The sequence below is a fragment of the Pelobates fuscus genome, chromosome 3, assembly GCF_036172605.1.
Source record: "Pelobates fuscus isolate aPelFus1 chromosome 3, aPelFus1.pri, whole genome shotgun sequence".
Lineage (NCBI taxonomy): Eukaryota > Metazoa > Chordata > Amphibia > Anura > Pelobatidae > Pelobates > Pelobates fuscus.
In genome coordinates this window covers 17,034,409-17,062,265 of record NC_086319.1, presented here as the reverse complement: position 1 = coordinate 17,062,265, position 27,857 = coordinate 17,034,409, and the positions used below count along the sequence as shown (strand labels likewise).

Genomic DNA, 27,857 nt, shown 5'->3' with positions numbered 1-27,857 from the left:
ATTATTCACCCAGAGTTGCATTCAGAAATTTTGGGGCCCTAGACGAACCTCAAGGTTTGAACCCCCACTCCTGTATCCACCCACAAGTATGTAGTGTGTGTGTAGAGTGGATGCAGAGTGTGTGTAATGAATGCAGTGTTTGTAGAGTGGCCAAAATGTAGATCCCCATCTGTCATACAAGTTCCAAAATCTACAATTTGCCCATCCTTGCAGGTGTTGTATTTAGCACTGAAGAATGTATGTGTGTTTGAAGGTAATCATGTGTTTGTATGGAGTATGTGTGTATGTGAATGTTGGTGTTTGAATGCAGGCATACATTTTTGTGTAGTATATACACTGCCACACACACACACACACACACACACACACACACACTGTTACACATACCTGCAAACACATACACTCAAGTGCATACTGACACACTGACAGATACACTGCCACACACACACTGATACACAGACATACACGTTACAAATACATATAAATGAGTGTTTATTTTCGTGGCAAATTTTTAGTCATAGTCTTTTGACTAAAAAGCCATTTTAGTTTTAGTCGTATTTAGTCATCTGAATTGTTTTAGTTTGGATGGAGTGGGAGGGACTTGATCTTTACAATTGGGGAGCACTGGGTCTGAGGAATGAGTGTCTGGGGACTGCCTTGAAGCAGTATGTTAGGAAGTAATAGGTATCTGGGAGTTTATTTTCTCCCCTCTCTACTTCCTTCACTCCCTGGCACACTATTTATACATGCTACAAGCCCTAACTGTACACTGGTACTGAAATGTCATCTCTAGCCAGATATTTAGTATGCAGAAGACCTTTTATAGCTTCTACATATATCATTTACTTTTGGTTAGTGGGAGGCTGTAATGTTTCTGGTAATAAGCAACTGTTACTGACACTGTATTCTTATTGTACATGTTAAGCTTCAGTTTACACTTATCAGAGAGATAGGTTCCAACCAAAACCTTACCTATATTTATGGTTCAAATGTGCAAGCTAGCTCTAACTATACTAGACTCGAATCAACTCTCTACTGATAGCTTTGAGCCCTGGGAGTAATTATTATTAGACTATTATCAAAATTAATTAAAGTGATGTTTTACTAGAGGTAGTGAAGCCAAGCCCTTTGGTGGGACTTGTCTTTATAAGCTGTTATATTTAAATGAGGGTTATGCCCTTTAATTACCTGGTTGACCACCTATTTGCTGCAGCAGTTTTCTTAACTCTGGGGCTTATTGTTGTTTTTATGTTTAACAATGTTATTTGAACTCTGTTCTTATTTGTTGTTACATCATCAAAGAAAGAGAACGGTTTCAGAGAGGTCCTGTCCTTTATTACCGCTCTTCTCTTTTTTGATTGGTTGATTTATTTTTTTAATTTTTTTTTTCTTGTTTCTATAGGCGATTGCAGTAAAAAGATGATAGCAATCTATTCGACCTCCTGAAACCGGTTGTTGAACCCTTAAAGCGGATTCTGTTACTATGTACTGCAGTTACAATAATACAGCTTCATGAATTAAACTGCTGTGGGCTAATATACTATAAATCCCTGCTGGCCAAGGGCTAATAGAATATGCTCTTCTCCCATTCAAATAACAATTAGTCCAATATTGGAGCCTTAAAGAATTATATGTACAAGCTCAACAGTATTAGGAAAGGCAAAAAAAAAAAAAAAAGCCCAAAGTAGAAGTTATAATTTATTTCAGTATTAAAGTACTTTATGGTAAAGCAAGACTCTCTTACATGTGTCTGGACCACCACCAATCAGGGCCGGATTAAGAGCCCAGTGGGCCTGGTGCTGACAATTATGAGGGGCCTAAGTACAGAATCTTATCGACCAAAAACACTAAAACATACATACCTCTCAAGCATTATGTATCTGGTGGAGATGTTGCCGGAGGAAAAAAAAAACTCAGATTCTCTTAAAGTATGCTAATCTTTCTCTAAATAATGCTTTCATCTTTCAAGTAAATCCATACTCCTGTCCTAATGTGTTTTACACCCACCTCCTATAGAATGTAAGCTCAATCGAGCAGGGTCCTCTTCAACCTATTGTTCCTGTAAGTTTATTTGTAATTGTCCTATTTATAGTTAAATCCCTTCTCATAATATTGTAAAGCGCTACGGAATCTGTTGGCGCTATATAAATTGCTATAATAATAATAATAATAATAATACTCCCTAACAGCAGTGTCCAGTGAAGCAGTAAGTCAATGGGCGGTGTAAAAGGGCGGGCCAGTGACGTGGATCATGTAGCCAGAACTTCCGAAAGGGCCGAACATGCCCAAAAAGGAGGCGTGTCTGCCCAAAGAATTGGAAGGCTAGTCTAGCATGAATGCATGTCAGGCTGCCTGCCAATCATGCATGCTGGCCAACAGCTTCCTGAGCTTGGCATAAATGTATCTAATGATGCGCTATCTCTATGCTTTCTAAGGACTGTCCCCTAGTATTCGCTGGTCCACTTCTATCCTAACCTTCTTACTAGCAGGCAGACGCTCCTGGTATACAGTCTGAGACAGAGAAAAGGTGGATGTAGTGAGTGTAGAAGAAAGAGAACATGGTTAGAGAGACCAAAGTCGGCATTACCTTAACTAATTTAATTTTGGTAGTCCACACAAGTTTTTTTCCTCTACATCCCTCTTAAGTTTCCATACTTAAGCAAGAGTATGTGCATCCTTTCTTGGAAAAAAATTACAGGCCTTACTAATTTGCATAACTAATTATGTATGCGTGACATCACATGATGTAACTCACAAGGAGTGACAGAAAATTCAGTGAAATCCTCAGAAAACTACTTAGTATGATTCTGCTGTATAGATGGATTGCTCCCAGTGTCCCCATGTCACCCAGTGTCCCGTTACCCATTGCCGGTATTACTGCTATATCAGCACTGGCCAGGCAGCCTCAAATAAATAAATAGGTGAACAACCCGAAGAGTAGTGTGTGTGTGTAAAAAAAAAAAAAAAAGTTCAATTTTTTTTTTTTTTTTTAAATCAATGGGCCTATTCCATGGGCCTGGGCCTGGAGCTGCAGCTCCATCAGCCCCTATGTTAATCCGGCCCTGCACCAATTCTTACGTTTCTTACAAAAACCCCAGAGGAGATCATAAGTAAAGTCAGCTTGGACAGAGCTGAAGACTGCAGTGAAGAGGTCTAGGCACTGGACACAAGGCGAGTTATTTTTATTTACCTTACATTTTACTGCGCAAAGGGTGGTGGACAGTGATCACATCTCTATAAAGGAACTTATACCCCCCAAAATATTGATTGTTATTTTCTGGAATTTGGTTTCCTTTATGATACTTCCTGGTTTATTGACAGCTCAATACAGAAGTTCAATATCCTTGAAGTTTGTCTCAAACACAGGAAAGTCAAAAGGTGAGTATTAATATTTTATATTTTTATTAACATGTTATTTAACACTCTATGTACAGTATATAATATATTAAAAGGGGGTAATCTCCAGTCTGTATTTAAGCCTCCAGGAGGACAAATGTCTATTTTCCCCAAGGCACGGACTGTTGTAACTTAGACCCCAAGATGTGGAGTACCCCTTTAAATTACTGGGGCTCCACATACCAGAGTAAAATACATACCAGAGTTGCTGAGAAGTCAAGATTGAGCAGACTGGAACAATGTTGGCCCAGTGCCTGCAAGGACTCATCGGTGATAGAGGTGCAGTGGCTTAAATTAAGAATCTGCAGTTGAGGACAGTTGACGGCAAGAGCTATGACTCCCGCATCTGTTAGATTGCAGCATCCTCTCAACAAGACCTTTATTAGCAACGGGCAAGACAGAGCCAGAGAGCAAACACCTGGAGAAGCAAACAAGGCATTAACTTCATTTTAAAGAGACATGATTTGCTCCTCTAGTAACAAACAAAATAAACCTCTAAAAAAACAACAACCAATAAATAGACAGACCTTTAACTGCTAATTCATTTGTTCATCTTTGCAAATAAATAAAAAATTAGGTGGTGGTGGTATACTGAATACCTTCCAACAATTTAAATGAAGAAAGAAGGACAATTTAATTTTAGGGGTGTGAGTGGGGTATGACCAGGGGTGGGGCTATTCAGTGTGTGAGTAGTGTGTGGCCAGGGCTGTTCTGGGTATGAGTGGAGGTGTGACCAGGAAGCTGGACTGTTCTAGGTGTGAATGAAGCATTGACCAAGAAGGGGGACTGTTCTGGGTTTGAGTAGAGGTGTGACCAGGGGCGGGGCTGTTCTGGGTGTGAGTGGAGGTGTGACCAGGGACCAGGGCTGTGGAGTCGGAGTCGAGGAGTCGGAGGAAATTTTGGGTACCTGGAGTCGGTGCATTGTTTGCCGACTCCGACTCCGACTCTGACTCATACTAAATTTAGATTGGAATTAAAAAAAGCAAGTTTAAATGTCCCAATTCAGAGAAAGTTATAATTAATGACTTCTCTACTGTAAGAATCAAGACCAATGCATGCAGTGCCTCACGTAACCGCAAAACGAACACATTAAGTGACCGTGAAAAAGCATGCTTTTCATGTGCTTCACTATATGGCATGCAACGCACAATTAGGAGCGACAATACTTATACTTTCCATAGTGTTGTGTTCTGCTGTTACAAGGAACGCAGCGCCCATGGGTAACCTAGCCTCTCACTGATAAGGGATTAAGTAAATATGTTTTTTGTAGGACAACTCGCTGGGGAAGCACTTATTTAATGGTGAAGCGTTTGCTTGAACTTAAAGACTTCATAGAGAATGAACAATGAACATCTTGCATTAACTGAAAGTCAATGGACACAAACAAAAGAGCTGGAGACCCTTCTTTCTCACCCCTTCACTGTCACCAAGAGTTTGCAATGTGACAATCTAACCCCGGGTAAATTCCTCTTGGAATGGAAGAGCCTGTTATATTGCCTGAACAAAAATGGGGGGTTATTAGCGGAGGGCATTGCATCTTCAATGATGAAAAGACAGAGTCTTTTGCTGGAAAATGAAATCTTGTTAGCGGCTATTTATGTCGACCCAATGAGCCGACTTTTGTTGAACAGTGAACAGACTGCTACTGGGAAAAAGGCCCTCTGTGATGTAGCAGTTCGCATGAAGGGATTACGACCTGAAATACCTCCACTGGATGAAGTTCTTCTAAGCAATAGTGGTAAATCAGGATCATCTTATTCAAATGAAGAATTAGATTTTGATTCCTTCTTAGACAAAATGGAAGGTTCTAAAAGAAAGTGAAGTCGCATAAGCGTTACAGAACCAGTAAATGTCCAAATAAAAAAATTCCAACAGGAGTTTTATGAAGCACTAAAAGAAGTTGAAAAGTATGATCGCTCATCAAAACTTACTGTTGAAGAAGCCATCCTTGTTTATCCAGAGATCGTTAGTGATGTAGCCAGAATAGTTACTGCAATGCCACCCACCCAAGTCAGTGTCGAAAGATTATTTTCAGCCCTAAAAATAAAAAGGTCTGACTTAAGAGCCTCTATGAAAGAGGATCTGGCAGAGATCTTCCTTCGAACTCTACATTGAATTGATTTGCATTTGCTAAGCCTATAACTACATTTCAAGATTAATATAAACCATTTCTAGGTTTTACAGATTTGGGTTTTGGTTCATATAGATAAGCTTTGTTTTTGTTCTAAAACAACCAAATAACGTGGTTTGTATTTTTGAACTGGTAAAGTTCCTGTTCCTGATGATTATGCCTGCTGCTACTATCCAGCCACTTGATTGATTAATAGAAAATTTTTTATAAAACTTTGTTGTTTTCATTGTGTTTGTCCTTTGCTTAAACTGTTCAATATAGTAGACTGTTAGCTTCCCAACCAGTAGTCCTGTGGTAATGACATGTATGTTGCCTTTCTTTCCTTCAAGGAATGTATAAAATACATTTGCATATTAATACAGAGGAGTCGGAAAGTCAGAGTCGGAAGTACAAAAAGCTGAGGAGTCGGAGTCGGAACATATATCTACCGACTCCACAGCACTACCAGGGACGGGGCTGTTCTGGCTGTGAGTGGAGGTGTGACCAGGAAACGGGACTGTTCTAGGTGTGAGAGGAGCTGTGGCCAAGAAGCGGGGCTGTTCTGGGTGTGAGTGGAGGTGTGGCCAGGGATGGGGCTGTTCTGAGTGTGAGTGGAGGTGTGACCAGGGGCTGTTCTGGGTGTGAGTGGAGGTGTGGCCAGGGATGGGGCTGTTCTGAGTGTGAGTGGAGGTGTGACCAGGGGCTGTTCTGGGTGTGAGTGGAGGTGTGGCCAGGGGCTGTTCTTGGTTTGAGTGGAAGTGTGGCCAGGGATGGGGCTGTTCTGGGTGTGAATGGTGTGACCAGGGGCGGGGCTGTTCTGGTTGTGAGTGGAGGTGTGACCAGGGGCGGGGCTGTTCTGGGTGTGAGGGGAGATGTGACCAGGAAACGGGACTGTTCTAGGTGTAAGGGGAGCTTTGACCAGAAAGCTGGACTGTTCTGAGTGAGTGGAGGTGTAAACAGGGGCAGGGCTGTTCTGTGTGTGAGTGGAGGTGTGACCAGGGATGGGGCTGTTCTGGGTGTGAGTGGAGGTGTGGCCAGGGGCTGTTCTGGGTTTGAGTGGAGGTGTGGCCAGGGATGGGTGTGAGTGGAGGTGTGACCAGGGATGGGGTTGTTCTGGGTGTGAGTGGAGGTGTGGCCAGGAAACGGGACTGTTCTAGGTGTAAGGGGAACTTTGACCAGAAAGCTGGACTGTTCTGGGTGAGTGGAGGTGTAAACAGGGGCGGGGCTGTTCTGGGTGTGAGTGGAGGTGTGGCCAGGGATGGCGCTGTTCTGGGTGTGAATGGTGTGACCAGGGGCGGGGCTGTTCTGGGTGTGAGTGGAGGTGTGGCCAGGGGCGGGGCTGTTCTGAGAAATTATGATTTACCAATAACAATATTAATATAATTAAATGTAACTTAGAACAAGAACAATGTGTCTGCTTTACACAGACTGATTTCTAAACATAGTAGTTGTAGTTTAACCCATTAAGGACACATGACATGTGTGACATGTCATGATTCCCTTTTATTCCAGAAGTTTGGTCCTTAAGGGGTTAAAGAAACATTACGGAGAGTATTATTACGGTGTAACTTTGTTGTACACTAAGACAGACCAACATTATGGAGCTCTTAGAAAAGGACATTAGGATAGAAAAGAAGAGCAGAGGGAATTAGGCCAAAAAATAGGGACTGTTTCTTATTGGGACACATGGGAGTTCTCATACTGTATTAGAGAGTATAAGGTATTACTTGTCTTGCAATCATTTTGAAAGAGTCATAGAGGGTACAGAGGGTGCATGTACATTTTATTGGAATATAGTGATATAAACAGGTAGAAGCCAAATGATCCATTTGTAAAATCAGTGTCACATTTCAGACTTTGTTTGTCCTTAGGGTAGCATTAGAGGTAAAGAAAGTGCATACCAACCTTCTGAAGTAATTGATGTCCTTATCTGCCCTTTACAAGTATTTAAATTGATTTCCTTTAACTGTTTGCACTGGGAAATAGACTGAAGGGCACTATCAGACACCTCGCAGTCACGCAGGTCTAGGATCCTTACAGAAGGGTGTAGAACCTGTAAATACAATAGTAGCATTGCACAAGTGAATCATTAACCCATCTACTTTAAAGGGGCAAAACCTTGACAGTAATCAAAGTATAAGATAAGATACACATATGCTTCTTTAAAGGAACACTCCAATGCCATCCCAATGCAGCTCAATGAGAAGTATCTGCAGGGCATGTGCTCTGGACAATTGCTGCCTGATGAGTTCAGCTCCACTGAGCTAACCAAAGCAGGAAGTAACATGATCCATTGTCTGACAGCCAGATACATTTATAAAAGTGCACATTTTTTATTAAAATCTGCACTTTTTATAAAATGGAAGAAAGCGGACACACTCTTCACGCATAAAGCACATCAGCGGTCTGGAGTGTCCCTTTAAGAGAAGCATTGACAGTCAATGTCACAGTTGCTTTGCCTGTGTCCTGCCTTCTGATGGTACATGCTTAACCCCTTAAGGACCAAAATTCTGGAATAAAAGGGAATCATGACATGTCACACATGTCATGTGTCCTTAAGGGGTTAAATGTAATAGAACAGAAATTTGATTCCACAAATGAGAATATCATGGATATAAATATTGCTGCTCTGTGGAGTTGCTGTGAATTGCCAAAAAAACTAATTAATCTGTCCAATGGATGCTCTCCCAGAAGGACTGTGACTTGTCAACATGCATTTTCACAAACTCCGGTCAGTTTACAGGGTGAATGGTGCACTAGAGCAGTGCTCCTCAAGGCACACCGAACAGTACAGGAGTTAAGGATTAAGGTGTGTCTAAGTGTTTATAAAAATAAATAAAACACTTTAGACACAGCCGGGTAATCCTTAAATCCTGGACGGCTAGGTCTGCCTTGAGGAGCACTGCACTAGAGTATTTGATTAAAATGCAACTGTAGCAATAAGGATACCAATACTCTCGGACACCTCTGTAGGGGGATTGGCTGAGAAATCTTGTCCACTTCTTGGTTTCAGCAGACAATGCTTATTTCCAAGCAAGGAAAATTGTATTTTTATATTTGTATTTTATCTTCAGCTATGATATATTATATTTGGATCTTTTTTTAACCCTGATTTACCTTTTATCACAATCATGATTATACCCCCATTACAATTAATATGTTGATTAGTGAATAGGCTTCATTAGAGAAGAAATAGATCGGAACCTGCCTCAAAATAGACAGCTAGGTACCGAACAAGATTACCCAAGAGGTATTTGGATGTTCAACAGCAGTTCCAAATTATTATTATTAAAGAATCAATTATATAACTTTCTTGGTATTAAGTATATAGACAAAAAGACACCCACATTGTAAAAAACAAATATAAAAACCTGAAAGTGCATAAAAAAGATAAATTGGGTAGCTGTCAGAAATATTAATCTAAATATTGTCACAGTCTGCTTGTTTAGGTATCTATATAATAAACAATGTTAAAAGCCTAATAGTTTAAATTGCCTTGTAGAAGTAATGAGCTAAATGTCAAAGAATACTGTTGCAATTTAAATAGTAGCAACCTGGGACAATTAGATATAGATATAAAGACACAACTTGGCTAGGAAAGTAACCCACATTTCTAGAAATTGAGGGAGTGAACAACAATATTTAGAATCACTTAGATATATATCCTTATCATAAGGAAGCAGATGCCAGTTTACAGACAGACTCTTTAATTACTATTTCATAACCGGTGCTGTTAGATTCCTATATGTAGGGAAAATGTGCTGCAGTATATCTCAAGTCTATTTGAAATAAGGCTGAGAAAATAGCAGCATTATGGTTGTTCAGTTATGGTATATCCATATGATACATTTAGGTAACTATACCCAGGAGGTAAATAGCGGAATAGAGATAGGTTTCACTCACAAAAAATATATATATACACAGCTGTACTATTAGAAAGATAGCAACAGTCTATTACAATATCAATAAACCCATAAATCCCTGTTATAGAGCAAGTGTTGCCAGGGTTATATACCTGGGGAAGGTGTGCTGTAGTGTATCTCAAGCCTACTAATGTAGGACTGAGGAACTAATCGTACTGACAGATTTACACCCCAATTATGGTATATGAACGATAATTATACGGTATAGAGATATATAGCGTAAGAAGTATAAAGCAGGAGGCATTTATCCTCTAATACTCAATTCACGGTAAATCCACCTATCAGACAACTTAAGATCTAATCTATGCCTGCCCTCAATGCTGCTTCGAGGTAGCCCCTAATCTGATATCCTCTTAAAATGTAGTATTGGATAAAAGCCAAGAATTTAGCAAATCCTCCTATTTATAACATCTGCCGGATAATAGAAAGAAAGTTGATAGTGTTATGGGTAAGTACCCCGCATTCTAATGCTACCCAAAGTAAAATAAAAGTCTAAAGCATGTGCTCGACGCGCGTTTCGGCACTCACACAGCACCTTTCTCAATTCTCAATAGCAAAGCCTGCACTGACTTCGTGCTAGCAGTGGGATGAGGTGTTTCTTGGTTAAGGTGTGCCCGATTTATTTGCAAAGCATTGATGTCATTGATAATCACATGCTTCATCAATCGATAAAAACATATGGATAGAATCAAGGAACATATAGTTCTTTAAACAATGACCAGATAGTTTGAGAAGTCAGGAACAAATCCTAAAGGAAACCGAAAAGAATATGTAGTGTGACGTGCATGCCCTAGGTTAGCACGACAGGGTACAAACTAACAGATTATGAATAAACAAAATCTTTCAGAAGTTCTGTTCACAGAAAAACAGCCATGGTCATGGGACGTCGTATGATATACTTATACAAACTAAACAATGGAGTGAGTTCAGGAATCCTCTTTAAAAAAAATAAACAAACACAATTATGAGGGGCAGTTGATATATTCCAAACCGTGCTGAAAATTTACAGGTACGGGTATGATAAATATTGATGTACAGATAGTCCTGATTTCTTTGTAACCAGGTCAGATCATCTTTGTGAATTCACGCAATTAATTTGAGACCAAACATATATATCATACATAATGCGCTTAGAATAAAATAATATCTAAAATCACATCTCAAACTTTAGGTGAATTAACTTTCATTGAACTTACAAAATAGTGTTATGTTGTTTCTCAAGCTTTCTCTCTAACAGCTTATCGGACACAGCCATGTAATAAAGAGCACCCAAGTTAACTTAAGGACCAGATACGTGTAGTAAATTACTCCATATGATTTTGGAAACTTTGTGAACAGAAGGAAGAAAATTAAGAATGTAAGTTGCAAATGGCATATTCTGTTCCTGTAGCAAACGTACCCGATCCTTGACCCCGCAATGCTCCCCTCGTCAGGGTGCGCAAGCCGAATGCTTTGCCCAGACAAGATGCTCCCCTCCTCAGTGTGCACGGCCCGAATGCTTCACGAGGCCTCACAACCTGAACAGGATATATATTACTAATCATTCAGCCCAGCGAATAGCTTCCTCTACTGGTTCACGATGGCCGAATGTGTTAAGGCAGATTCTTCCTTGTGTTCTTTCGGTTGATACCTGATGTTTTGGTGCGTTGTTTATATTCAAATCACATGACATTATACCCGCTGTGACCATGTCATCTAGGCAACCACATATTCTATCAACTTGGATGTGGACCATTAAGAAAGTATGTTAGCCTATATAAAGTTAATGTGGGCTCTTGTTCACCCTATACTGGTTTCTTCCTTGATACACGTTAGTGTTTATAGTAAGTCTCTCTCGATATATTTTGAGATGGATCTCGGCTTGTATTTGACTTCAAATAATTCTCTTATGATGACCTGGCTTATTTCTGACCTTGAGTATTTCTGGAATCCTGACCCAGCTTGTTATTCCATTCATGCATATTTTTATATTTCGAACTATGGCTATTACTGACTTTACCTTTATATTTCTTACGTTTAGTCCCGCCACTCTAAAGCCCGGTAATACATCTTCCTAGAACCTCTGCTTGTGGGATTCGCAATGCCTGTAAGTTGGAGTAAGACACTGTGACAGTTCCCAAGTCACAATTTTATTGATACCATATTTTTAGGTATCTAGTTAACATACCTAGACATTAAGGTTAATGGTTCCTTAAAGAGGAAAAACAAAATAATACATGTGTGAGAATATGTTGCACTTCCTCCTGGAAACTAAATCTGTCCAAGGTCATTTGTGTACTGTGGAACGTCATTTATTGGTTTCAAAATAAAAGCTCCTGTTCCTGTACTTAACGTCCGCAAGGAAGCCCTTAGCAAGAAGATTAAAGTCCCCTGCAAAGTGGATCTAAATTTCAAAGACCACCCAGAATTCCTATTGATTGTTACAGCCAAGGATAAGGATATAGAGCAGAGTTTATAAATTAAAGTATATGCTTGCAATATAAATAAAATATAATGACATAACCTTTTGTTCATACAAATCAACCTCTCAGTCTTGTAAAATGTAGGAGCATTTCTACTTTCAAATTCTCCCCGGTCCTTAACATTAATAAGTACACGTATCTATACTCTAAATTTCCAATAAGGTCATGTGAGGGAAACAGAAAACCAAACACAATCAACCTTAAAGGGACACTATAGTCACCAGAACAACTACAGCTTAATTTATTTGTTCTGGTGAGTCATTACCTTCTGGCTTTTTGCTGTAAATAGTGATGTACCGAACGGTTCGCTGGCGAATAGTTCCTGGCGAACATAGCGTGTTTGCGTTCGCCACGGCGGGCGAACACATGCGCGGTTCAATCCGCCCCCTATTCGTCATCATTGAGTAAACTTTGACCTTGTACCTCACAGTTAGCAGACACATTCCAGCCAATCAGCAGCACACCCTCCCTAGCAGACCCTCCCACCTCCTGGCCAGCATCCATTTTAGGTTCATTTGTAAGCTGCATACATTTTGTTTTATTATTTATTTTTATTTATTTTTTTAATTCTTTATTTTTGTAGTGCATGGAGGTATAACAAATGAGCATGTGGTACCCCAACGGCATTCCTCATGCTTTTCAAGTAACAATTGTAACAATAGGGTATATGTTAATACCCTAGTCTGCGCAGAGCCCTCCATGGGTGAAGATGGATTAATTTTTTTTTGCGCTCGGGTTTTTTATTTTATTTTTAAGTTCGACGGGTATGATGGCTTTTTATTTGGCCTTTTTGGGGGCTGAAAAATTAAGATTTTAGAAAAAAGAAGACGTTGAATAGTAAGTTGAATTTTACTTTACAGGGTAGTAATTTTATTCCCCCCTCACTATTTTTTAGGGTGAGAGGGGTAGGTAGGGGCTTTTTTATTTGGGTGTGTGACTAGGGGCTTGGGGACCCCTAGTCACCTTTGATGGGGGAGGGGGGGATTTTCATTTAAGGCCCCCACCCGCCGCTCAGGGGTGGGGGCGGGGGGAGGACAGTAGGTCCCCACCCCATTATTCTTTTATAGGGCCCCCACCCGCAGCTCCGGAGCCATGTTACTCTGTATATAGAGGGAGCCATGTTTACACTGAATATAGAGGGAGCCATGTTACTCTGTATATAGAGAGGAGCCATGTTTACACTGTATATAGAGGGGAGCCATGTTACTCTGTATATTGAGGGAGCCATGTTATTCTGTATATAGAGGGAGCCATGTTTACACGGTATATAGAGGGAAACCATGTTACTCTGTATATAGAGAGGAGCCATGTTTACACTGTATATAGAGGGAGCCATGTTACTCTGTATATAGAGAGGAGCCATGTTTACACTGTATATAGAGGGGAGCCATGTTTACACTGTATATAGAGGGGAGCCATGTTACTCTGTATATAGAGGGAGCCATGTTATTCTGTATATAGAGGGAGCCATGTTTACACGGTATATAGAGGGAAGCAATGTTACTCTGTATATAGAGAGGAGCCATGTTACTCTGTATATAGAGGGAGCCATGTTACACTGTATATAGAGGGGAGTCATGTTACACTGTATATAGAGGGAGCCATGTTATTCTGTATATCTACACACACTGCATACACACTGCACACACTATACACACTGCACACTCTATACACACACTGCACACTCTATACACACACTGCATACACTATACACACACTGCATACACTATACACACACTGCATACAGTATATAGGGAAGCCATGTTACTCTGTATATAGAGAGGAGCCATGTTTACACTGTATATAGAGGGAGCCATGGTACTCTGTATATAATGAGGAGCCATGTTTACACTGTATATAGAGGGGAGCCATGTTACTCTGTATATAGAGGGGAGCCATGTTACACTGTATATAGAGGGGAGCCATGTTACACTGTATATAGAGGGAGACATGTTACACTGTATATAGAGGGAGCCATGTTACTCTGTATATAGAGGGAGCCATGTTACTATCTGAGGTGGTAACTATGATAGGCCCTGGCATGTTTGTTATTCTGGCCTGCATGGTTGTCTGGCTTGAATAAAAGTAGCATGTTTCAACTATATTAGTAGTTAGACTAGTTTGCACTAAAACATGTGCAAATGGGGAGTTTGCGGTTGTGGAAATGGACTGTTTGCGGTTGTTTGCGGTGCTTTAAACGGGGAGTTTGGTCTGTCACTGTGAAGCGGGCGTAACCTTTACACTACCTGATCGATACAACATCATACCTGATGTTTTAAAGCACGTTATTCCAAACAATTTAGGAATGTTAGGTGATTTATGCCCTTTATGGATTAAAACCAGACTCTGCATCAACTATGTAATTTTCCATGGGAGTTTTGCCATGGATCCCCCTCCGGCATGCCACAGTCCAGGTGTTAGTCCCCTTGAAACAACTTTTCCATCACTATTGTGGCCAGAAAGAGTCCCTGTGGGTTTTAAAAATCGCCTGCCCGTTGAAGTCTATGGCGATTCGCCCGGTTCGCTGGTTTGTGAACATTTGCGGAAGATCGCGTTCGCCGTTCGCGAACCGAAAAGTTTATGTTCGTGACATCACTAGCTGTAAACACTGTTTTTCAGAGAAAATGCAGTGTTTACATTACAGCCTAGGGATACCTATACTGGCCACTCCTCAGGTGGCTGCTAGAGGTGCTTCCTTTAACCCCTTAAGGACCAAACTTCTGGAATAAAAGGGAATCATGACATGTCACACATGTCATGTGTCCTTAAGGGGTTAACGTGACAAGGAGACAATTCCATAACAATTAAACTACATAGATTTAATGGTTCATTTCACATGGGAAAATTAAAGAAAAACATCTTAATCAGTCTTTATTTGGACTAAAACTTATGATAGAACATGACGTATACAAGGCCCTGACTTGGTGTCACATTAACCTATGACAAAATGGCATCTTAAAGTCTAAACATCTTCTTTAAGTAATATTTTCCATTTCTAACAACTTGTCAGTTTGCAAAATCTCTTACAGACAAAGTACACATGTAAGAAATTGATATGCAAAACTGCAATATTGTATATAACTTTCTGTGTATGTGGTTTCACAACTTGGGGTCATCTACCTGAGAACAGTGTGATAAGGATCAAAGCTTTCAGTTGCATTTTACACCCAGCTGAAAAAAAAAAAAAAGCTTACATCCCTCCAGCAGTTCTCCTGCCAACCAGTTTTCCATACATGTTATCAGGAGTTCAGAGATCAGGAGACCTGGAGTAATTAACATCTAGTTGTAACCATGGAAGGATGTGTTTTCCCAAGCCATGCTGTCTCTAAAAGAAGTCCAGGCATTCTCCCAACCTACCCAAAAACCAACCCTAACTGGTCACTACTTACACAACGTTATAGTATAGCTGGGGGGAAGAGATCAAAGAAAAGGACTTGCGTAAAGATGGAACTCTTTGGGAAAAGAGGACGGGATGAACCACTTTTTGGGAGGTGAAAGGGATTCTAGAACTTGTAGTTAATGACTGCAAGAATCAGTCTTTAAAAGGACAACAGCCAATGAGGTTGGGTTTCTCTCCTCTCTTTTCTCAATTTCTCTTTTGGAGAGGACAGCGCAGCAAGTAGTGGTGACGTGGTGAACTGAGAGAGACTGTCTCAGACTACCCAAGATGAAGGCACAAGGGGAAGATCTTCATTTAAATGTCTAAGTACTGCCCTTTTACTATGTATCTTTTGGTTTTGGACTGGATGTGGTTATAATGTGTATTGTGTATATCCTTTTTAAATCTGTAACAGTATCCTAAATCAATATTAACAATACACTTTTTTTTTTATACACTTGTGTTTGTGTCTTATTTGTCACATTCCCTAAAAGAATATCCTTGTAAGAGGGTCATAATTTCTTACACACAGTTTAAGAAATACAATGTTTCATTCTAAAAACCTGTAATATCTGAATATGTCCATAACATTACACTCCAATACCACTCCTGAGATTTCTATATTCTTGGAGGCATATATTGTTACCACAGAAAGTGCCATGGCCACTTGAATAACAGGCAAAGTACATGTTGGCAATGGGTGTAGGTATAAATATAGTTTTTACTTGTATACGGCCAGGTTGAACTCTCAAATTTTCTGAAGCTACAGCCTCTCATCCTATAACCCTCACGACTTGGCCGGCAAAGACAAACACAGATTTTTACATTAACACATTTTTCACTAGAGGCCCTAAGTGAAAACGTCATTCAGTCCTGCCATTATAATTAAAATGAATGATTTGAATTATGCCAGAATTTAAATAAGACGGTTAGAGGAATGCTGGCTTGTAGATCCCTATACTTGGTGTACCTCCATCGTCTAAAACAAATCTAATCTCAGAATAGATACAAAGATAAAAACTTTATCTCGTTTTGCTATCTCTAATAGAAATAGACTACTAGAATGCTAGACTACTCGTCTTTCTGTGAGGCAACACAGTAGCTTATCTCACATAGAAGGATTATTTTCCTCATTGAAGAATTCAGAAAACACAGAGATGTTGGCTGTTACCTGGCGGATGCTGGAGTCTGTAAGGTGCCCTTGAATACATAGCAGCTTGATAAGTTTGTCTTTCACATTTGGTGGAAAAGATTCAACATCGGACTCGAAGAGTGACATATATTTTGCCACGGAAACCACGCATCTACAAAAAACAAAAAACAAAAACAAACTTGGCACGAGAGGTGTGAGGTAATGGAATTACATGGAAGAAGTTTTCAACATTTCTCGAGGGGCACCCAAATTTTTGCATTAGCTCATGTGACCAATTCCACAAATTAATTAGGATATACTCCAAGGAAACAAATTGCCACCCTTTCCCAGTGACAAAGAGTTTTCCACTGAAATGGGTTGTGGAAGTAGCAACAGAAATCACCAGGTTCAATAAAAAGCGTTTTAATTGACCATTAAAATACACAGAGATATCTCTTGAGAGATTATCAAAAAGTTATCTGACATCACATTACAATTCCTCACTTATACTTTAGACCAGGAGCTAGCCCTCAATCAGAACTCCAAATATGGTAACTTTTCCTATTGGCTAAATTCTGGTGTAAATGACAGTTTGAGGTTACGATAAGTTCAGGCTTGAAATTACATGCATGTCAGTAGCAGGTTACATATGTTCACACGGGAAAGCAGTGCAAAAAAAAAAATCAAAACAATTGTTATTATACAAATCCTTCTAAATCCCGATGTATGGACCGTGCCTCTTCCAATCAAGGGAATCCCACAAAAATAGTATGGGATCAAATTTTGCATCCTGACCAATGGGTTAAAGAAACACTCAATTGAAAATATTTTTCACTATTTAGTAGATATAACCTGTAAACTGTAACGGAGCTCCCTGTACCCCTGTCTGGGTACCTCCGCCAAGGACAGCAGCACTTCTGCCCACAGTTGCCGTGGCTTGACTGGGGCCCTGGAACCGCTCCTTCCAGGAGCTGAATGGGGAATTAGCTCTAGTCCTTACAAGGACTTTCCCCGTTGAATCTCCTGCAAGCTGGAACAGCAGGCACAGGAGTAAACCTTCTTTCCCTCCAATAACAGGACGACACACAGTTTTGGAGTGTAAGCTGGAATGGCATTTTAATGGAGGCACACTGGCCTTTTATGCAAGTTTCTCAACAGGGGTTTCTCAACACCTTGTTGGGCACAGGGAAACAAAGTGAATAAATCAATAAAAACAGAGTCATACAGTGAGTCACTCCCATACACAAACAATAAAATCCCTCCTCTGTGGTTGGGAGATAATTGAATCAGGAACTGTACTAATCAAACCCAATTATCTCCAAGCACAAAACATACAATTTTATGAAACCCCAAAAAGTACCTTAAAAACACATAAAACCCCATAAAAGTTATATCCCCTGATCCGAGCCCCGATCTGGGTGACTAACATATCCAAAAATCACCCAGATCGGTTCAGGGGTTCAGGAATTTACTGGAGGTCATAGTTTTGACCGACCGTGCACATGGTCCCATGCCCAAAACAGTTCCAGGGAAATCAGTGCTAACAGTTGGTCGAGTTCAGAAGTCTTTTACAGTTTTCCCTGCAGGACCCATAGTCTGTGGGCAGGAGGTTGGCAAGCAGTCTTCTCCAGGAGCTCGTAGCAAACTCGGGTAAAAAGGGGAACTCACTTGGAGAGGGGAGTTTGTCACATATCTTCCCCCTTCCGGGGAGACTATCCAGACCCCAGACGTCCAATCGGTCTGGGATAGGCTGGTGGCCTTTCCCAAAAGGTGTAGTTCTCCAGATGGCCTTCTGCCACAAGTTCCCATTTGTACATCCAGTGTCCTGCGGGGACAACCTGGATGCACTTCCCCCTGGTTGGACCAAGTACTCCCTGTGGATGGAGGGTGCAGTTTCCCTCATCTGTGCCTGGTGGGCAGAGGCCAGCAGCGCTCTGTCCCATAGCCAGCGGTTCAGCTGGGTTGGTTGGTGGGTCGTCAGGCCCCAGAACAAAGGGCAGAGGCTAGCTGCCCAGATGCCAACTCTTCAGCTGGATGGGGGTCAGTAGAGGCCTTAGTTCCCTCTCCTGCACCTGGACCATGGTAGGGAATGGGCAGTTGGGGATCTGGGTAGGCTGCCTAGTATCCCTGTAGGGCTGGTGCAGAGACCTCGGTCCCATCTGCACGATCCATGCTAGTGGGCTGGTCTCTGGACGACAGCCCCAGCTGCTGAGGAGTGGGACCGACCATCTCCACTCTCTGTAACACACACTGCCTGTGGGGAGAGAGACCGACAGTCAGGGCCGGACTGGCCCACTGAGATACCAGGAAATTTCCCAGTGGGCCGTCGGCACCTGGGGCCGGGCAGACAGCTGCGCTGGGGGAGCTGTGATGTCTCTACTCTGTTACCCTGCCCTCGCACGCTACTTAATGAGACCAGGGCCGGAATATGACATCATATTCCTGCCCCAGTCTCATTAAGCTGCGCGCTGGGGAGCAGAGCAGAGACAGCACAGCTCCCCCAGCAGCACCCGCCATCACAGCTCCCCCTGCGGCTGCCATCACAGCTCTCCCTGCGGCCGCCAGCACAGACATCTATCTGCTCACAGGTAGCAATTATGTGTGTTAGTGTGAGTGTATGTGTGTGTGTCTGTCATGGTGTGTGTGTCTGTCATGGTATATGTCTGTGTGTCATAGTGTGTGTGTCCGTCTGTCAGTGTGTGTGTGTCTGTCTCATAGTGTGTGTGTGTGTGTGTCTGTCATGTAATGTGTGGCTGTGTCATGGTGTGTCTGTCAAGGTGTATGTGTGTGTGTCGCTCAAGGTGTGCGTGTGTCTGTCATGGTGTGTGTGTGTCTGTCATGGTATATGTGTGTGTCTGTCATGGTATATGTGTGTGTCTGTTTGTGTTTTTAAAAATAGTGTTTTTACTCACCTTTTTTTCCCCACGCCGTGCTGGTCTCCCCTCAACTGGCCCTGCCTCTACGGCAGAGATAATCAAGCTTGAGGATCTCAGCCAATCCAATGCTTTGCCATAGGATTGGCTGCAAAACATTACACCAATCAGCATCACCTCATAGAGATGCATTGAATCAATGTATCTCTGTGGGGAACGTTCAGCGGCTCCAGAGCATGGAGGCCCTGAATGTAGGTGCTGCAGGGACAGAGGAAGCACCTCTAGCGACCGTCTGAGTGGCTGTCACTAGGAATCAATGTAAACACTGCCTTTCAGTGTTTATATTGAAAAGCCTGCAGGGACAGGCTATAGACACCAGAACCACTACATATACCTGTGTGTGTGTGTGCGCGCCTGCTAGTGAGTGAGCTTGCTTACATGTGTTTGTGCTTATGTTTTTATGTCAATGAACTTATGTATATCAGTGAGATTGTTTGTCTATGAGGCTGTGTATCAATGAGCTTGTGTGTGTCAGTGAGATTGTCTGTGTCTGCATGTGAGTATGCTTACTGTATAATTAAACGTTTTGCTCTGAAAGGACCAGAAAAAGCAATATATATATATATATATATATATATATTGTGGGGATATTAATGGGATAATAATAGTAAACAGAGAGAATTACCCACTATTTTAATTATCAGATCCCAAAGATCGTTATCGTGTAAGTGAAATGTATACCATATAAATAAAATCACAAATTGTTTATAAAAATAGATTTTTAACAATTTAAATTTTTTTTAACAATTTAAATAATAATAATGAGTAACATGCGTGACAATAATCAATGAATATTCAGTATAATAAGAATATGCAATACAATATGTAAATATAAACTTCCACTGGTTAATAAAGTATAGAATCTACCGCATTAGCTGTTAAGAAGATTTATGACTGTCTTTCACAGAGACAAAGAAAAAGTTTCACGGAGAGAACAGAATTCCTTAGAGTGCAGCGTTAAGTCGTAAAAGCTTTAGCTGACAGAATAACCCTTTCAATGCTGGCTAGACCTCCTAGGTATTTAAATCTATTCTTATGTAATTTTAAATAAAATAATATTTTACCAGTTCATTAGCCATTTCCTAGATCCATCCAATAAGAAGAAATCTATATGTTCTATAAGCTGATATTTTATTAGTTTGTCTAAACAGATATTTAATATCTTATTTATAGCAAATCAATACAGCTGGATAAATGTCACGATATGCTAACATGTGATATTAATCACACACATATATTATTAATCTTCTCCACCTGCAGAATGGAAAGTTTAATATATATTTCTTGGTTAACTAAGATTTCTAAATATCGAAATCTGATCGTGATTTATCCAGTCATATATCATGCTACTAGAAAATATTAATTAATTTGAATTCATTAAATGAAACCAGTATAATTACCAGTAAGTAGATATTTTCATCAGATTGGTAGGTAGTCTCAGGAACTTGTTTGTCATGGGTCTCTTTCTCTGCATGGAGTGTAAGAGTTTCTGAGTGTCATAGGCCTCTCTGCATTATCCCCGACTGCTCACTTCTCTGCTTCCTTTGCATACCCTTGCATTCCTCTGATTGCCTGATTGCTGATTCTCTGAATGAATCTCTCTTCCCTTTGTCTTAACTTTTAAAGGAACAGATTCTCTGTTCGTCACTAGTTTATGACCAATCAAAACACTGTAGGTGTGATTATCTTTTAGATAGCCATTTTAGTATTTGGGCTATAGATGGCAGTCTCATCCCACTAAAGAGTTAACTTTTCCTGGTGGCTATTTTGACGTCATTTTGGCTTATCTATATGTTTGCCCTAACTCAAGTCTTCTGTCAGATCAAACTGTTTTCTTGAATTTTCTTCAGACTATGTGTCTCCAATTCCTACTGTAATTTCTAAAATTTACAGTTTAAACTTAATTTCAACTTCCACTCACAATGGGATCTTGTTAGATATAGAAAGTAAAATTAAATTATTTAATCTTCTGTCACCTATGTCTGGGTTTAGAATTTATTCTATTCCATTAGCATTTTAGACAGTCTGTCCATCCCCTGTTCTCATTTCTTATCTCTAGGTTGTATATACTAAGCATTCCTTAGCAAAGGCAAGTGGTTAGTTTTACAGAAGGGATAGAAATCTTGTGTCTTTTGTTAGTTTGAAAATAACAAAATGGAGTCTGCTCTGTTCAGAGTGACTGACAATATACATTTTAATTTCTATCATTGCACAAAATGTCTGCCGATATAAATACCCTGACAATATATATATCTCAATCATCTGGGGTGGCAAGACTTAGCCTTACATATTAAATGTGACAATATATGGTGCAATGACTTATGGGGCTGGCATAGATTTTTATTCCAGGGCTGCTTTGTATCCCCAGTCCGGCCCTCCCGACCGTCTCCTCTCCCAATTATACACTCTGCCTCTGGGGAGGAAGGACAACACACTCCGCTCCCTGTACTACACACCGCTGCTGGGGAGTGAGACCAATTGTCTCCACTTCCTGTAGGATACATGGCCGCTGGGGAGTGAGACCAGTTGTCTCCCCTGCCTGTAACACACACTGCCGCTAGGGAGGAAGGATGACACACTCCGCTCCCTTTACTGAACACTGCTGCTGAGGAGTGAGACTGGTTGTCTCCACACCCTGTAACACCTCCATCTGGGGTTGGAGATCTGGGCCGGCTGCCGAGCATCCTTGTAAGGCCGGTGGAGAGACCATCGGTCCTATCGCCACCTGCCAACTGGGGGTCTTCCCAGGGCCAGTCGATAAGGTCTTCTATCTCTGGGGCTGGTTGGGAAGTAGGTAGTACAGTGCCCGGGTCTTCTGATTACAGGTTTAGTTGCTGGGGAGGATGGACAAAACTCAACGCTCCTGGTGATATACAGTTCGTAAGCCCCATCATGTCAGAGACAGGCGACTTTACACGTTGGAATAGGCAAACATAATCCTGTTCTAGTTCCCACTCCCGGTTGGCAAGAAAAGATAGGTCTGGCTGAATGGCAGCGATCTCAGTAAAGGTCCCAGTTGTCTGCCTGCTCAGCTTGGATGGACCAGAAGCGAGCAATGTCAGTGTCTCCAAATCAGAGACTAGTTTCCAAAGTCTCCCACAACAAACCAGGGCCATCGTACTCTACCCCTCAATACACCAATTCTCGATCAGCCACGTGCAGAGGTGGTAGGTATGCCACCGCAGGATACGATAGGAATCATCCAGCCACACCTCAGTCTTAACTAGTGTCTCCAGTTCGCTTACCCATTCTTCTGAGGGCTAGTTTCCCAGGAACGGCATCCACAGCTCTAGCTGTTCCGCTTGGCGCTGGTTGGTGGTCAGGATTTCCTCACTCTGGAAGGGTCGAATTTTGTCGAGGTCCTCCTTCCAGAGATCTGTTTGAAGCGCCACCCTACACTCTGTCTCTCTATCATCTGGGATAGGGTACTCCATACTGCGCAGCACATCCTGTAGTCGCTGCTGGAGTCTGGCGTCGAAGCCGGATATTGTCCGGCAGTACTTGCCTTCCATACTGCAGTAGTGCTGGTTTTCCCAAGGCTAGGAAGCCATCACATTGCTGCCACCAATTGGTCTCACTCCCCAGCGGCAGTGTGTATTCCAGGGAGAGAAGGGTGTCGCCCTTCCTCCTCAACGGCAGAGTGTATTAATGGGAGAGGACACGGTCGGTCTCTCTCCCCAGCGGCAGAGAGTGTTACAGGGAGCGGAGTGTGTCATCCTTTCTCCCCAGCGGCAGTATGAGGTCTAGAGAACAGAGACACCCGGTCTTGTTCCCCAGCGGCAGTGTATCTTACAGGGAGTGGAGAAAATCGGTCTCACTCTCCAGCAGAGTGTGTTACAGGGAGGGGAGACAACCAGTCCCACTCCCCAGTGGCAGTGTGAAGCACTGAGAGAGAGGTGTGCCGTCCTTTCTCCTCAGCGGCAGTGTGTGTTACAGGGAGTGGAGATGGTCGGTCTCACTCCCCAGCGGCAGGGCAAGTTATTGGGATTCAATTATCTCCCAACCACAGAGGAGGGATTCTATTGTTTGTGTATGTGAGTTTCTCACTGTTTTTTTTGGATTATTCACTTTGTGCCCCTGTGCCCAACAAGGTCCACCTGGGTGTCACCCTTGTTGGGAAACTGGCATAAAAGGCCAGTGTGCCTCCATTATAATGCCATTCCAGCTTACACTCCATAACTGTGTGTCGTCCTGTTATTGGAGGTAAAGAAGGTTTACTCCTGTGCCTGCTGTTCCAGCTTGCAGGAGATTCAACGGGGAAAGTCCTTGTAAGGACTAGAGCTAATTCCCCATTCGGCTCCAGGAAGGAGCGGTTCCAGGGCCCCAATCAAGCCACGGCAACTGTGGGTAGAAGTGCTGCTGTTTGTCCCCTATTCCAGCTAGGAAGCGGTCCTTGGCGGAGGTAGCCAGCTGGGGTACAGGGAGCTCTGTTACATAATCTAGAGAAAAAATGCATCTATTTTACTTTTGCAAGTTATCCCCTTTTACCGCGCCACAGACTGTCTATGCCAGACTATATAATTGACAGTCAAGAATGTGTTTTGACACAGACTTTCCATTTGAATTGACACTTTTATAAACTGTTAAAAAAAAAAGTGACAAAACAACCTGAAGTGCTCTATTAGTTTGGAATGTACCTTTATACGTTACTGCACTAAAGGCTTGACAATACTTTATACTAAGGTAAAATAGGGCCTAATGTTTTAGGCTTCCCAGTGATACCGGAGAAACTGACGGAAGCCAAGCACAGAGAATTGGACACAGGTTTCTTTAGGAAGGAAGAGATCTTTATTCGATTCACCGACCGGGGCTCAGATGGACTAGCGTCACCACAACAAACAGTCTGAGCCCAGAACTGACTGTGTAAATGCATGATATAGACCTATAGCTCCTCCTATAGTTAACTCTACCCACATATACTCTTTACCCAATCAGCTGAACAAAGCCTAACTTCCCTTACCTGTTAGACCACATGGCTCACCCAGAACAATGGAGGAGGGGAAGTGTTTTCAGTTCCTGCATTCCTGCACTTGCTCAGTACACTGTTGATTGTATCTTAGCTACGTGTAACTGACTAACTGATACACCAACATACACATATGCCACGTGGAAATCTCGGCCTACTAAATTTAATTTCTACCAAGCTTCCACCACACCAGGTGTACTCACTTTGGGCAATCTGGCACCTTGCAAATTTCGCCCATTATGTACGCAGTATAAATACATATAGGTCACAAATCTCTTATATGCGCTACAGAAACTTTAAGACTGGCAATGTTTGTAATCAACAGAAGGCAATTGTAATTCTGAGCATGTTCTACTCATCTCTCACTACCTGCGCGGACTAACTTTACAGCATGGCGCTTTGAATATGCCGATTCAGACCTTGGGTCGCAGAACTTACAGTCATTATGAATGCAAGCTCTGGATTTCACAAGGAGCATTTCATACAGGAGAATATCACCTTCATCTATGTCACAGCAACCCTCACCACTATATTTTCTGTAAAATCACACTATACATGCTGTGTGTCATGGACCATCAAAGGCTGGTCACCTCTTATATTCAGGGGATTCCAAATTGGCAACACGCACTGAAAGGTAAATCTGCTAATCTGGTGACTCGGTCCCTCTGGCCACGGTTCTCCAACCCTCGATTGTCAGCTGAATTCAGGGAAGAGTTATGGAAGCAGAATAACGAGACTGACACATGTTGCTTTCCAAAAGTCTTCTGACAATGTATTCAAAATGCTCTGTACTTATACAGTGTTTGTCACGAACATTGGTTACAAAAATTGACATAAAATGTATAAAAAAGGAAGTAGTTTCTGCTGTTACGTGCAATAATCTAATCTTGCAAAATACCACATATACCTTGTGGCTAAGCGCGTCCTGTTACATAGAAACTGTTATAGCTTGTGACTTCCTTTCAGTTATGTTTTGTAAGCGGTTCTGCAAAAGAGCTTGCTACTATATTTCCATAATAATTCAACTTATACAATACTAACTGATTAACTGTTTCAATTCCTTCACGCGTTTGGAGCAGCAATAAACACACGACACAGATGGTTGTGAGCCCAGAATTACTTCTGCTTGTTTATTCAAAGTAGGATGCATTTGTACACAATATTGCTACACCTTAGCTTGAAGGTTTAAAAATAAATAATGTAGTTAAAAATAGGAAAGTCAAAATATAAAAATAGTTAATGTGGTTACATATTTCATAAGATATAAAATTAGTTAACAAAACAATATGTGGTTATATATTTCATAAGATAAGAAGGTCGCAAGATAAAATTAGTTAGCAAACAGTCACACAATGCAGTGTCCAATAAGTGCTCCGGTGGGGGCTACAGTAACAGAGAACGCAACTTATGCTGAAACGTGTACATCACTTTACTAAAAAAAAGTTCATTACATATAAAGAGCATAAAAGGTAGGCCTTAATTACGCTGAGCATTGGAATCAAGATATATTCCCTCGCATCTGCACAACCTCTGTTTCAGGTACCCGCACTATACATGTTCTGCACAGCCAGGCGCCCACACTATACATGCTGTGCACAGCCAGGCGCCCACGCTATACATGCTGTGCACAGCCAGGCGCCCACGCTATACATGCTGTGCACAGCCAGGCGCCCACGCTATACATGCTGTGCACAGCCAGGCGCCCACGCTATACATGTTCTGCACAGCCAGGCGCCTACACTATCCATGTTCTGCACAGCCAGGCGCCCACACTATACATGTTCTGCACAGCCAGGTGCCCACCAGGTCCAGCCTATGGAGGGGGAGGTGGGGGGGGCAGTCAAAGGGCCGGGGTTCTGGGGGAGCAGTCTCAGAGGGTGCAGCCTATAGAGGGGGAGGTGGGGGGGCAGTCAAAGGGCCGGGGTTCTGGGGGAGCAGTCTCAGGGGGTCCGGGGGGGCAGGCTGTCTCAGGGGGTCCAGCTCATGGAGGAGGAGGTGGGGGGGCAGTCAAAGGGCCGGGGTTCTGGGGGAGAGGGAGGGCAGTCTCAGGGGGTCCTGCCCATGGAGGGGGAGGTGGGGGCCAGTCTCAGGGCTGGGGTGGGGTGGGGGCCAGTCTCAGGGCTGGGGTGGGGTGGGGGGGCCAGTCTCAGGGCTGGGGTGGGGTGGGGGGCCAGTCTCAGGGCTGGGGTGGGGTGGGGGGCCAGTCTCAGGGCTGGGGTGGGGTGGGGGGGCAGTCTCAGGGGGACCTGCCCATGGGGGGGGCAGTCTCAGGGGGTCCTGCGGGGGGGAGGGGCAGTCTCAGGGGGTCCTGGGGGGGGCAGTCTCAGGGGGACCTGCCGGGGGGGGGGCAGTCTCAGGGGGTCCTGCGGGGGGAGGGGCAGTCTCAGTCAGTACTTACAGGTCTATGAGAGGATCCACCGTCCTGCCAAACCCGGCCTGAGTGGCCAGCAGCTCATCAGCCGAGTGGGCCAGCCGAACCCTCTGCATGGCGACCACAGTGTGTCCGGGTACTGCTACCGCCCGACAGTGTACCTACCGCTAGTAATATACCTACCGCCCGGGACTGGGGTACCTACCGCTAACAATGTACCTACCGCCCGACAGTGTACCTACCGCTAGTAATATACCTACCCGGGATTGGAGTACCCACCGCCCGACACGACAGTGTACCTACCGCCCCGGGATTGGAGTACCCACCGCCTGACAATGACCTACCGCCCCCTGTGTACACTGTACCCCCGCCCCGGGCCCGCTGTGTGCTGTATCCGGTGCTAGCAGTCTGTTACCGGGGTAACGACCTCCCTGACCGCGCGGGATCCATGGGAGATGTAGTTCCTCTCTCTGTCTGAGTAACCAGAACTGTGTCAGTTATACAATCCAGAGATTGTCAGTCTGTCTCCCTCCCTGTCAGTCTGTCTCCCTCCCTGTCAGTCTGTCTCCCTGCCTGTCTGTGTAATTCTGTGTTTGTGGTCAGTCTGTCTCCCTGTTAGTCTGTCTCCCTGCCTGTCTGTGTAATTCTGTGTTTGTGGTCAGTCTGTCTCCCTGTTAGTCTGTGTCCCTATCAGTCTGTGTCCCTGCCTGTCTGTGTCATTCTGTGTTTGTGGTCAGTCTGTCTCCCTGTCTGTGTCCGTCAATCTGTTTCTGAATTTTCCTGTTTGTTAGTCTGATAAAGTATCTGTGTCTGCAATTAATTAACAATTGTTTTTTGTTTTTTTTTGTGTGGGAATTATTGGCAGTGCACAGACACAGAGAGACGCTTCTTTGGACTAAAATTTGAAATTCACTTTTAATTCTCACTTTAGTAAATAGCCCTGTCGGTAGTTTGTACTGGCTGTTTAAACCTGTAGGTACAAATTTACTTGCTCCATAATTGCTATCGTCGTGGAAAGATCCACACCTATGTCCTGGCAGAATCCAAATTAGATTATTTGAGCGCTCGCAAAGACAGAAAATGCACAGACACAGCTTGTATGTGAATCAATACGTCTCTGATTTATGGCCAAAAAGCCAGTTGCATTTATACAATTCGTTACGTGAAGTGTGCAACAGGAAAAGG

At 42.7% G+C, this 27,857-nt stretch overlaps 1 protein-coding gene across 1 annotated transcript in view; it reads right to left on the bottom strand.

Annotated features, from left to right (window-relative positions):
* Window positions 1–26,910, bottom strand: part of AMN1 (antagonist of mitotic exit network 1 homolog) — a 44,893-nt gene extending 17,983 nt beyond the window's left edge. The window contains exons 1-4 of the mRNA XM_063446776.1: window positions 26,700–26,910; window positions 16,442–16,574; window positions 7,412–7,559; window positions 3,597–3,814 (exon numbers count right to left, since the gene is read on the bottom strand). Coding sequence (XP_063302846.1) covers window positions 3,597–3,814; window positions 7,412–7,559; window positions 16,442–16,574; window positions 26,700–26,788 — 588 coding nt within the window. The 5' untranslated portion in view covers window positions 26,789–26,910. The remainder of the gene's footprint in view (window positions 1–3,596; window positions 3,815–7,411; window positions 7,560–16,441; window positions 16,575–26,699) is intronic.
* Window positions 26,911–27,857: the final 947 nt, after the last annotated feature.